Source organism: Molossus molossus, unplaced genomic scaffold (assembly GCF_014108415.1).
Source record: "Molossus molossus isolate mMolMol1 unplaced genomic scaffold, mMolMol1.p scaffold_m16_p_21, whole genome shotgun sequence".
NCBI lineage: Eukaryota > Metazoa > Chordata > Mammalia > Chiroptera > Molossidae > Molossus > Molossus molossus.
The window spans coordinates 317,355-329,989 of NW_023425357.1; the positions used below are offsets into that span (position 1 = coordinate 317,355).

The 12,635-nt window shown below is 49.1% G+C and overlaps 1 protein-coding gene across 3 annotated transcripts in view; it reads right to left on the bottom strand.

The window, feature by feature from the left end:
- ZNF135 (zinc finger protein 135) overlaps positions 1 to 12,301 on the bottom strand; it is a 28,817-nt gene extending 16,516 nt beyond the window's left edge. Inside the window, exons 1-6 of one of the 3 annotated variants that reach the window (XM_036273859.1) lie at positions 12,259 to 12,301; positions 10,508 to 10,591; positions 10,250 to 10,376; positions 9,250 to 9,345; positions 5,928 to 7,646; positions 3,374 to 3,376 (exon numbers count right to left, since the gene is read on the bottom strand). In XM_036273859.1, coding sequence (XP_036129752.1) covers positions 3,374 to 3,376; positions 5,928 to 7,646; positions 9,250 to 9,345; positions 10,250 to 10,376; positions 10,508 to 10,591; positions 12,259 to 12,291 — 2,062 coding nt within the window. In that variant the 5' untranslated portion in view covers positions 12,292 to 12,301. Of the gene's footprint in view, positions 1 to 3,373; positions 3,377 to 5,498; positions 7,647 to 9,249; positions 9,346 to 10,249; positions 10,377 to 10,507; positions 10,592 to 12,258 lie in introns of those variants that run through there. The other 2 variants (XM_036273858.1, XM_036273857.1) reach the window with 2 other exon arrangements.
- Positions 12,302 to 12,635: the final 334 nt, after the last annotated feature.

Sequence of the window (12,635 nt, forward strand, 5' to 3'; positions counted from 1 at the left end):
AAAGATATGAAGGTCTATCATTTTACCTTTACCCAGTTCCAGAGCCCACCCCTTTCCTGCTTTCTCAGGCCTCCCTAATCTGTCACCAATGAATTTCATGTAAACACTAATATCTTCTCATATATATATTCTTCCCCCGCCTCCCTCCCTCTCTTTGAGTCTCTAAAAATCAATGGAATTGTCTTCTCTTTTGATTGGGATGTATAACATAAGGTGCAAAACTGCCATTCTCTGGAGCGTTCTTGAATCCATTGAGATGTGCTTCTGGGCAGTTGACAGTTTTGCTCAAATAAACTCACAAAAATTCTCTACAGGTCCGAACGTTTCTCACGTTGACAAGTTTCATACAATGAGTCCCTTTTCGGGGTCCCAGTCACTGGAATGAAAATCTTGTGTTTTTGTCCCCTCCCCTACCCTTTAGGGAGAGGAAGGCCCCTCAGGAAGGTGACGCTACATCTGACTCATGGTAGAATCTCGGCCTTCCCCGACCGGGAATCCCGACCATCCCACCACAACACCTAAGGATGCAGGCCAGGCTCCCTCTGAAGGGTTGGTCCCTCTGCCTCTCCCATCGCTGCCAGAGCCGGGAGACCCCGCCCCTGCCCCAACCCCTCCTCTCGACCCCGGGTACCCGCCCACGCGCCCCGGAAGAGCCTCCCCACAAAGGAGCGAAAGCAACTTGACTCATTCGCGCGCGCAGTTGGGTACACACCACTGCCAGAACCACAGGGAAGGCGCCGGATTCCCCGCCAACCTGGACCTCGCCTACCTAACCAAGTACGCAGCCTCCACCTGGCCAGGACTGCGCCTGCGCAGGCGGGCTGATAGGTGCGCTTCCCAGAGTGCCGCGCGCCCCCAGGCGGATACTCCAGGCTTGGCCCTCCCTCGCCGGGGACGCTAGAACCGCTTCAGAAACGCTCGGAAAGCGAGCGCGGGCCTCGCGGACTCCTGCGGGTCCCTGGCGCCCCGCCATGACGCGGACCACTCACCGTTAGACGGCGGCAGGAGGCGCGACCACCACCAATGGGAAAGCGAACTACATCACCCAGAGGGCTCCGCGCCTCCTGTCGTTTCCGTATTCGCCCCACCCAGGGTGTTAGGCGGGGATCCGACCTCTGCTTCCAGATCCCGCCGGCCCCAGCCTCACCTTCGTACCCGAAACCTGCTCCGCACTCTGGTCGAAACCCAGGAAGAAGGTGAAGTCCGCCGTTGGCCAGGACTGCGCTGGCGTCGCCGAGCATTGGACTACAACTCCCAGAGGGCCACGCGTGACCTCCGTGCGCAGCTTGCAGCTTCCCACGGCGGTGGGGTGGGAATATTCGTGTCGGAAGTTCGATTGCTGGCGCATGTACTCATATCTCATCATAAATATTAACCGTTCCTCCCCTCTCACCCCCGCTCCTAGCTTGACGTTGTTTATGGTAGTCGCCCCAGGCTAGACAAGAAACTGACAAAAAAGGAAGGGATAAGAAGCGGGGAGACTGACATTAATTAAGGTGAGGTACGATTGTTCCCTCCTGGAGTGAGAAAGGAAAAGTATGGGTCTGGGTCAGGGAGGGAGACTTCATTAGCCTCCCAGTGTAGAGACCCCCAGACAGTGACATAACATTTTAAGTTTGTTTCTTTATGGAATATAGAAAGCACGTCGCGACATTTATGTTCACTTCCTCTCAGAAAGATATATTTGTGAAAGTGGGATGTTTGAAGGTGGGCTTAAGACCAAACACCCATAGAGGCTCACCAGCTTGCCGCTTTGCCTTCTGGGAGTTGTAGTTCCCAGCTTTGTGGTTATGAGGCCACTGCCTGTTACATTGGATTACAACCCCCAGGAGGCATCTCTACTATCTGAGGCCAATTTTCTGGTGTGGACCACTGGGATAAGTAGTTGGAGGGTCAGCCATGGGGAACCTTTTTCTTGCCAAGGGCCAATTGGATATTTATAGCATCATTCCTGGGCCATACAAAACAATCAACTTAAAATTTAGCCTGCTGCCCAGGCTGGTTCCGCTCAGCAGTTAGAGCCTGGGTCTGCTGTCCAGAGAGACCCAGGTTCAGTTCTCGCTAAGAGCATGTACCTAGGTTGCAGTTTGTCCCCGGCCCTGGTTGGGTCCTGTGGGTGGCAACCACTCGAAGTGTCCCTTTCACGTAGATGTTTCTCCCTCTCCCCCTCCCACTCTATCTGAACAAAATATGGGAAAATGTCCTTAGGTGAGGATAAAAACAAAAAAAAAATTAGCTTGCTATATTTGGCCAGGCTAATTTGGTGAGTTGTGTTATGTTAGTTGGTATTGATTTGGAAGATCTTATGCCCAGGCAGATGTTCCCTATCCCTGCTAGGTGTAGGAGATCCCCATGTGGTGGACACAGTCAATATAAACATTTTTTTTTCTACAACTCCTGGAATTCACAAACCTAGGTTTCATTGACTGCCTACCGTTTAATTCCAGAGGGTGGGGTGCCTGAGCAAGGATATTCTCTTAGAATTATAGTGAGAGAGCCTTCTAAGTGCGGACTAGGCCTGGCTGGTATCCTAGACTACCACTCCTAGAACTCTCCCATGCAGAAATTAGGGGCCAACCACTGTTCCACCACCATACAAGGTGTTTGACTGTGCACCTGGTGGACAAGGATAGAGTGGCCATGAATCCCTATAAATTCCGAAATTATCAAAACCTAGATTTCTTGAACTCTGGGGATCTGACTACAGCGCTATTCAGGAAGTCAGAACGCTGACCCAACTGTAATTTTTTGGAAATACAGTAAGAAAAAGCCTTCTAAGTGTGGCCTAGACTGTGTGGAGGAGCCTGGACTACAACTCCCCAAAAGATCTGCTCCAGGTGAGGCGGTTTTTCCATGGCTTCCACTGGGTTCTGCCTGTGGAAGTGCCACCCATATCTTGGAGGCATCTGGATGCAGAAGGAGACAATAGTGTCCAAGTTTGCCACCTGGTGGATAAGGTTAGTGTGATGATGATTCCCTATAACACCCGGAATTCTCAAACCCCGACGTGGACCTGTCCATCCTCACCCTTTTGGATGTCAGGCTGACCACACAAAGGTAGCCTCTGAGATTTATAGTGAGACACACCTATCTCAGTGCTACTTAGCCCTGGCTGGCAGGCTGGACTACAAGTCTTGGATATCCTGGGTGCCCAGCAGAGGCCCATTAGTGCTCCCCCTTTGGGTGGTTACTCTTACTGCTGAGCCTTTTGTGAAATGTAGATGGGCTCAACAGGATGGTAGCACCTCCAAAATCGACATTTGCTGAATCCTAAAATTACCACTTCAATATTTTCAGAACTGCTGTGCTCATACCCCTACAAAAAACCGAAGCTACTGAAAAGATTTCAGGATTTTTTGCTTTTCCTCAAAACCCCCTGCCTCCACCAGTAAAGCAAAGCTCTTAAGTTTACACTTTGTTCAGCAGAGACACAAAAATACAGCCGTCGTTCCCACTCATTCTCAGGGGGAGCAGGGTTGACTCAGGCATTAGTAGCAATGGGTCTGTGCTGAGGGTCTCAAGTACTGTCCAAAGGTACTGGGAGAGGGAGCATTGACAAAAATGCAGCAAATGGCAGGCACCAGAAGGTGGCCCAGGTCTCACCAATGGAGTTGGAAAGCTGGAAAGTGTCAGATCATGGGGCGCTGAGCCAGGACTCAGAAGGATAGAAGATATCTGGAGGGCAAGGGGCAGCCCCAAGTGGGCTAACACAAAAGATGGGTGGAATTCCTTGGGTAGGGAAAGGTAAATCCCATCCATGGAAACCAGGCATTTCAATGGGAAGAAATGCTTAAATACCTTGTTATAAACTGAATTGTGTCTTCCTTCTCCTCAAATCCATATTTTGAAGCGCAAACCCTAATGTGACTGTATTTGGACATAGAACTTTTATGGAGGTAATTGAGGTCAAATAAGGCTGTAAGGGTGGGGCCTTAATCCCATAGTGTGTCAGAGTGTGTGCTCCCCCACCTTCAGTCTGCCTAGAGTTCGTCCTTAAACCAAGAAGCAGACAAATAATGATTGTCATTACTACAAAGTCTCTGGAAAGGGTTTCTTGAGGAAAGATTCATAATCAGAGATGGGAGGATATGTGGGCATGAACTAATGACAGATGTAGGGAGCAGTCAGAGAGGTCCATTATATATATATATATATAGGTACGTGCTCCTAGCGGGAACCAAACCCAGGACTCTCTGGTCTGCAGGCCAATGCTCCAACTGCTGAGCCAAACTGACCAAGACAAGGTTCATTATAGAAGTAGAGAGGGCCTTTCTACAATCCCTGAGAAGGGCACCATGTCACATGTTTAGAGCAAGACCTTCATAATAGGGAGGATGCAAGAGTCAGCCTCATCAGCCCTACCCCAAATATTTGGACTCATTTGGTGGAATATAAGAGTCTGCATTTATAACCAACATCCTGGTGATTTTGATCACGAAAGTCGACTGAGACACTAGTTCAGAAAGATAAACAAGGTCTGTGTGGCTAGTGCACATATATCTGGGGTAGACTGAGACTCAAAAGTTGGGCAGATGCCCAGTCTTGCAGCACCTTGTCTATCACAGGCAGGGTTGTCTCTTTATCTGAAGAATGGTAGAAACCTCACTCATGGGAGGGTATGAGGCAAGACAAGCCCAATCATATTTGTATTAAAGTGATTATCTTCCAGAGTGTTACTGTGGTCCTTCAATATAGAAAAGCTTATTAAACACCAGGATGAAGAATCAATGAAAACGTGCTTCCAGACAGGATTAACATACATTTCTCAAAGAGCTAAATACTGCAACATATAAGGTTCCAACATGAAAGTCCTGGTGCTTATGAAATGAGACTTCAAAAAATCTTGCTCTTTTTATGCAATGGCATCATCTGTCTTTGTACTGCCTGTGAGTGCTGTAAAGAAATTCATAGCCAGTCCTGGCTGGTTTAGCTTAGCAGTCAGCGAGTCGGGAAGGGCTGATAGGTCTTGGGTTTAATTTCTGGTCAAGAGTATGTACCTGAGTTGCATGTTTGATCCCTGGCCCCAGGAGGGATTGTACAGGAGGCAACCAATCAATGTATCTCTCTCACATGGATGTTACTCTCTCTTCCCACCCCTCCCATTCAATCTAAAAATCAATGAGAAAAAAACTCTCAGGTGAGGATTAACAATAAAAAAAAAAAAAAATAGAAAAAAAATGTATAGCCAGAACAGAGCAGCAAAAGCCATACAGAATCTGAAAAGCTCCAAGGAAGTTACATTTCAATTCTTCCTATGCAAGTATTTTCAGTTCCAGGGAAAAGAAGTATTAATTTATTAAAAAATAATGCAGATAACTAGTTTAAAATTTGTATATCATACACTGATAATCTGTCCTACGGAATTCAAATATGTGAAACCGATTGCTACGAACCTTGATTAAACTATTTACACACAGATCAGAAATCTTTGTATTGAGACAACTAACTGTTCATGGTGATTCCATACAGATGCCACTCATGTGTGGTCCTCTCTGCCATGTTGTTTTTAGGGCGTATCAGCATCAATCTATACCATTCATAAGCACTTTTCCCCACTCAACAATGTAATAATGATAAAATCTTACTGCACTTGGTTCTTTTTTTAGGAAAGGCATTTGTTGGGTTTCTCAGCATTTTGAAAATCTCAAGTTAGGAATCTGTGGAATCCCTCGAAGTCACACCCAAATCTAATACATTTTCCCACTTCTCTCTTCTGTGGGTTCTATGTTAGTGGGTACTCATGACTAAAGGTCCTCAACATTGATCATCTCCACATTTCCCTACTGTTAGGATGATCTGAGGAGTGTATTTTGTGTAAAAGCATGTGTATGTCATCTTGCTCATGAGTATGACTGGGTCAAGTGTAGAATGGCATGAATTGTGGCTTAAGGCTTCCTATGTCCCAGCTTGTGTAGAGTTCCTCTAACCAGTATGAGTTCTCTGGTGCTTGGTCAGGGAGGAGCTGTGTGTGAAGGCCTTTCCACAGTCCCTGCACTCATATGGCTTCTCTCCTGTGTGGATCCTCCGGTGCTGAGTGAGGTGAGTGCTCTGCCTGAAGGATTTCCCACAATCTGGACATTCATATGGCTTTTCCCCAGTGTGTGTCCTCTCGTGCTGGCTGAGTGATGAACTGTGACTGAAGGACTTCCCACACTCGTTGCATGTGTAGGGCTTTTCCTTGGTGTGTATCCTCTGGTGTTCTATAAGGAGGGAGCTCTGGCTGAAGGCTCTACCACACTCATTACACTCATAGGGCTTCTCTCCTGTATGGATCCTCTGATGCTGAATGAGTGGAGCAAGCTGGCTAAAGGCCCGGCCACATTCGTTACACTCGTAGGGCTTCTCCCCGGTGTGGATTCGCTGATGTTTGGTTAGGGATGAGCTGTGACTGAAGGCTCTGCCACAGTCACTGCACTCATAGGGTTTCTCCCCTGTGTGGATCCTCTGATGTTGACTGAGGTGTGTGCTCTGCCGGAAAGCCTTCCCACACTGACTGCACTCATAGGGCTTCTCTCCCGTGTGTGTCCGTTCATGCTGGCTGAGAGATGAGCTGTGGCTGAAGGTTTTTCCACACTCATTACACCCGTATGGCTTTTCCCCTGTGTGAATCCTCCGATGCTCAGTCAAGAGTGTGCTTTGGCTGAAGGCTTTTCCACACTCATTACACTCATACGGCTTTTCTCCTGTGTGTGTCCTCTGATGCTGAATCAGTGGTGTGATCTGGGTGAAGGCTTTTCCACATTCATGACACTCGTAAGGCTTTTCACCAGTGTGGATTCTCTGGTGTTTGGTCAAGGATGAGCTATTGCTAAAGGCCTTGCCACACTCATGACACTCATAAGGCTTCTCCCCGGTGTGTATTCGCAGGTGCTGAGTGAGATGGATACTTTGCCGAAAGGCCTTCCCACATTCACTGCACTCGTAAGGCTTCTCACCTGTGTGAGTCCGCTCGTGTTGGCTGAAGGAGGACCTAAAACTGAAGGACTTCCCACATTCACTGCACTCGTAGGGCTTTTCGCCTGTGTGAGTTCTCTGGTGCTGGATCAGTGGGGCACTTTGGTTAAAGGTCCTCCCACAGTGCATGCACTTATAGGGTTTCTCACCAGTGTGGATTCTATGGTGTTTTGTAAGTGCTGAACTATTTCGGAAGCCTTTTCCGCATTCGTGACATTCATAAGGTCTCTCTCCTGTGTGTGTTCGGTGGTGTTCGATGAGTGCAGAACTGTGACTAAAGGCTTTTCCACATTCCTGACATCTGTAGAGTTTCTCTTTTGCATAAGTTTTCTGTTGTGCATTTAACTTTAAGTTTGAATTCTCTCTTTTTCTGTGCATTCCCCACGTGTGGGAATCTCGTCTTTCAGGAGTCATAGGTTGAGTTGGGAGATCAGGGCTCAGACTTAAGGTTTCCCCAAACCCAACCCCAAGCTGCTGCTGCTGAAGAGATATTTTCACAGGTGTGAAGGCCACATGTACCACACCGCCATGAAGGCTCTTAAAACTTTGTTCCTGGTGCCCCTCAGTGTCTTCACCCTTAGAACTCCACAGACCATCCCACAGGAACCCTTCTACCAGGATATTGTTGGATAGTTCTTCAGAATTTTCTTGCTTTGCAGATGACAGTTTGGTTTTCAATCTAGTTTCCAAGTCTGAAAGAAATAAAAGATTGAATTGTCCCTCAATCGTTCTGGGAGCAAAAGTTCATGTGTGGATAGGTGATGGAAGAATTAAACTGACAGTTTAGAATGGTTTGAGGCACAAATGACTCTGATCATTAAATCATATTGTTTTACAAACCAGAGAAGGAACAGAAGGGGTAAGAAATGTGCAGAGAGTAGAAAGGTAAGTTGGTATAAAAGGTACAGATGGCCCAGCTGGTGTGGCTCAGTGGTTGAGCATCAATGCACCAAGAGGTCGCCAGTTCAAATCCCAGTCAGGGCACATGCCCAGGATGTGGGCCCAGTCCCCAGTGGGGGGCATATAGGAGGCAGCCGATTGATGTTCTCTCTCATCGACGTTTCTCTCTTTAAAATTAATAAAGAAAAACAAATTAAAAAATTAAAAGGTACAGATGAAGTTGGCAAGGGGGACACAGAATTTGGAAGGAAGATGATGCTGGAAAAAGAGTTAGCCTTCAGGGAAAATGCAACAGATGCCCAAGCTTGGGAGGAGCAGAGTGATAGTCAGGCCTGGGCTAATGCAGCCTCCACTATGCCAGGTGGTAGTGGAGGAAAAGCTGCCATTTGTGAAGGACCAGTCTGCCCTCTCGTTTCTGAGTCAGCCTCTTTTTTTGTTTTAAAGATAAATTGGTGTTTTATTTTTTTTAAATCCTCACCCGAGGATATTTTCCCATTTATCTTCAGATAAAGTGGGAGGGAGGGAGGGAAGGGGAGAAAGAGAGAGAGAGAGAGAGAAACACTGATGTGAGGGAGACACATTGATTGGTTGCCTCCCATATGACCCCGACCAGGGTCAGGTACCGAACCACCTAGGTACGTGGCCTTGACTGGAATCGCACCCGAGACTCTTTTGTCCATGGGCCGATGCTCTAACTTCTGAGCCAAACCAGCCAGAGCTCAGAGCCAGTGTCTTCTTGGAGACCCCTCACTGTTGTACCACTTCACCCCACATGTAAAGAAACCCATCAAGGTTCTCAAACTGAAAACTGCTGAAATGTCCTTCAGCAGGAGGATCAATAAATGATTGTGGTGTGTTAGAGCCCTTTGAACCTGTTTATTCTGTCCATCTCCCATGGGAGGATCCCATGGGCATGCTTTGGTCTGCCTTATGTGCCACTGTACCCCAGCTACAAAAGGAGTCAACAAACATGCTGAATGAAAAAAACCCAGTACCTTTGCACTTGCCATTTCCTCTGCTTGGAATTCTATTCTCCCAGATTGTTTCATGGCAACCCTGTTCTCATGGTTCAGACTTTACCTCCCACTTCACCTCCTTCAAGAGGCAGGCCCTCATTTCTCTGCTCATGTCTTTCCCCCAATTTTAGTCTCTACCTCATCATGTTATTTCACTTGCTCGGCATTCTTCATACTCATTAGTTTATCTATTTATTATGTGCTCCTCTCCAAGAATGTAAATTCAGTGAAAACAGGAACTAGGTCTCACTCATAGCAGAACAGTACTTGGTGAATGTTCACTAAAAGAATGAGTAGTCAGTCTGCTCTGAGGAATCTGAGAGAGACCTGGGGTGGAGGGTGAGTGGGCTCCTTGTAGCCCTGCACGCTCTCATCTCACCTGGGCACACACCTTGTGGAACCTCCTTATCCACCAGCCAGGGCTCCGTCTCCTGGTCCACCAGGGAGATGAGGGTGGCTTTCGGGAGCCAATGTCCTGCTTAGGGGGAAACCCAGGGCCTGAGCATTTGTGTCCCAGAGTCCTTCCCAACCCTCTGCCCACTCCACCTTCAGCCTTTCAGGACTCAAGTGGCCGGGAACCCAGAGAGGCCACAGTCATTTTTGTAATAACATCTTCGATTTTTCCTTTACTCACTCTCAGACCCTGACCCCACTCCTGGCTCTGGGTAGACATGTGACTCAGGCCTGGCCAACCAGTGAGAATTCTTCTATTCCCTGCTGGCAATCGTGATCAGTGTGGAGGGGACCTAGTGGCTGACACAAGGCAACTCATGGGCCTTCCTTGGGCACCCTTGGATTCTGGCAACCTTCAGAGGGCCCATCTCTGAATGGTGACTGAAAGATATGCAGAGGGAGGAGGGGGGCTCCTGACAGCAACATAGGAAGACCCAGGTATAGCCTGGGACTCTGCAGTTCTGGAACCCAGTATGTCCCTCTTACCCTGCGATGTCTTGCCTATGGCATTTTCAGGTGGAATCTGTAATTTGTAGGCAAAACCAAAATAGTCTAGTCTATTAGGTGCAAGACACAATCAAGTTACCTGGTTGTTTTTTTTGTTTGTTTGTATTTTTAAATCCTCACCCGTGGATATTTTTCCATTGACTTTTAGATGGAGTGGAGGAGTGAGAGAGAAACATCGATGTAGGATAGAGGCATTGATTGGTTGCCTCCCGCACAACCCTGACTGGGGCAGGGAACTGAACCTGCAACCAAGGTACATGCCCTTGATCAGGAATAAAACCCACAGCTTTTCAGTCCAGGGGCTAATGCTCTTAACTACTGAGCCAACCAAACTGGCTAGGGACTACCCCTGCTTTTAATACAGGAGAATTCAAGTCCATACTGGGAAAAGACCATGAGGAACACTGATGTGGCCTTACCCACAGAAACCAGGAGCCCCAAGGTCTCCTGCATCACATCACGGTACAGGGTCCTCTGGGCAGGTGTCAGCTGCCCCCACTCCTCCTGGGTGAAGTCCACGGCCACGTCATCAAAGGTCACTTGCTCCTGGAACATCACACAGAAGTTTCCTCAGCCAGGGCAAGCCTGGCACTGGCTGCTGGTGGCAGCAGCTGGACAAGAAGGAGAAGGCCAAGCGTGTCTGGGACGCCTGAGTGTAAGGGTGATGGTGTACTCACCGGGAACCCTGCATCCAGGAGTCCAGCAGTCATTCCCTCCTCCTCTGGTCTCTTGTAGAACAGCCAGCTCCTCTGTAGGCAGTTCTGGGAAGAAAGAGGATGTGAGAAACTGAGCAGATGTCTTAGGTGACCACAGATCCCAAGGATCTGAACCCCTACCCTGAAGTAGAAGGAGCTGTGGCTGTCAGAGCCTGGGGCCCAGTACCCAGGCCAACCCTAAAACCAGCTTCAGCTTGGCATTTCCAGAGTGCCTGCTGTGAGCCAGTGCTATTCTGGGCACTGCTGAAGAATGATTGCACATTTACCCATGCCAAAACAAAGACAGGAAAACTGAGGACCAGGGTTGGCAAGGGACACACCCCTGGTTATGCAGATGATTTCCAGGAAAAAGACAATTTGTGTTATCATGATAGGAAGCCAGACAGTTCTGGGTTCCCTGGGCTCCACTTGGTGTGCTTCAGTTTCCCTCCCCCCTAAAATGACAGGTGATCAGACGTGGAATTAGCAGAATTAAAGTGTGAAAAAGTCTGAACACAGAGCAGAGCAGCAGTCTACACATGATAGCAACTGTTGCTGGGACAGAAGCCTCACATTTCAGTGAGCACCAATTTAGCATTTAATACATTCCGTGTTTTCGGTGGTTTACAAGCTCCACCCTGACTGCCCACAATAACACTTCGGCCCAAGATAGGATGCTTTCCTTGTGTCTGTACTTTTCCTTGATGACTTCGTCTATGCATCCGTATTCTGCCTCATCCTGTTTGTGCTATGTTGTGCTAACTGCAATATTCAGGATGGGAGTTACCCGGTTGTGATGAGTTCCTGGGCTATTTATCATGTCCCTGATCTCCCACCCATATTCCATGCACTCCAAGAGATGGAGACTATGTTGGGGTCTAGAGACTCGAGCATAAGACGTGGCCTGGCACCCAGGACATCTAAATACCTAGGTGGTTAATTAATAAGGGCCCTAGATAGTGCTTGGCATAGTCAGTGCTCAAAAAAGGTTTCATACATTGAGTCTGTTTTCTGGGTTCCAGTCGACCGAGATTAAATTCTTGTGGTTTTGGTCTTACCTATCTTCACCTTTAGGGAGAGAAGTACCCGTAGGAAGGTGAGGCTGCATTTGACTCTGCGGTGGGACCTCGGCCTTCCCCACCCTCAGAATCCCTAACATCCTAACACAGCAGGGGAGGGATGCAGGTCAGGCTGGTTCCAATCTTTGAAGGATCCGGCTGGCGATGTCTGTGATTGCGCCCCAGAGCCTGGAGACTCCGACCTCTTGCGCCAAAGCGAAGACCCCACCTCTACCCCATCCCTCCTCTGAGACCTCGGGCCCCGCACACTCGGCCCTGCCACAGCTGCCCCCAAAGCTAGACACGCTAGGCACAAAGGAATAAAACGGACTTGGTACTATTGCGCACAGATAGGCACTACTGCAATACGGCAGCAGCCCCTGGGCAGACGCCCGATCACTGACCGGTATGGCCTCCCCTGCCGGGACACCCTATTCTTGCTTACCCGCCGAACCACAGCACAAAGGCAGCGGCCGCTACCAGCCGCGACTGCGCCTGCGCTGAGAGTGGAGCGACTACAGCCCGGCGAGGGCCACGCGTCGCCTCCGGTTACTCCAGACTTGCCCCCCATTCCGCCCGCGACTTTAGAATCGCTTTTACAAGGCTCGGAATCCGAAAGCGGTCTCGCGGACTCGCGCCCGTCATAGCCTATCTGCCCCGACCCGGGACACTCACCGTTAGATGGTGCCACCGTGCCACGGCCACCATCAGTGTTGATACGAACTACATCACCCAGAGGAAGGTGCGCGCGCTTCCGGTCGCTTCGGTGTTCGCCCCGCCCAGGTCCACGGCCTAATGTGTCAGGCTGGAATCTGACCACTGCTCGCCGAGTCCGCCGGCCTCAGTCTCACAAAGCCACCGCAACGTCACACTCCGCACTGTTTCGTCGAGCGCCAAAGGTCACGTCTCCTGTTCGTCGGCAGTGCGCCTGCGCCGGCCGGCATCGAACTACAACTCCCAGAGGGCCACGCTCGGGTTCCGTGGGCGGCTCTGCCGCGGGTCGGTGTATTCACAGTAGTTCGATTTATGGCGCCTTATGAATATTCGCTGCC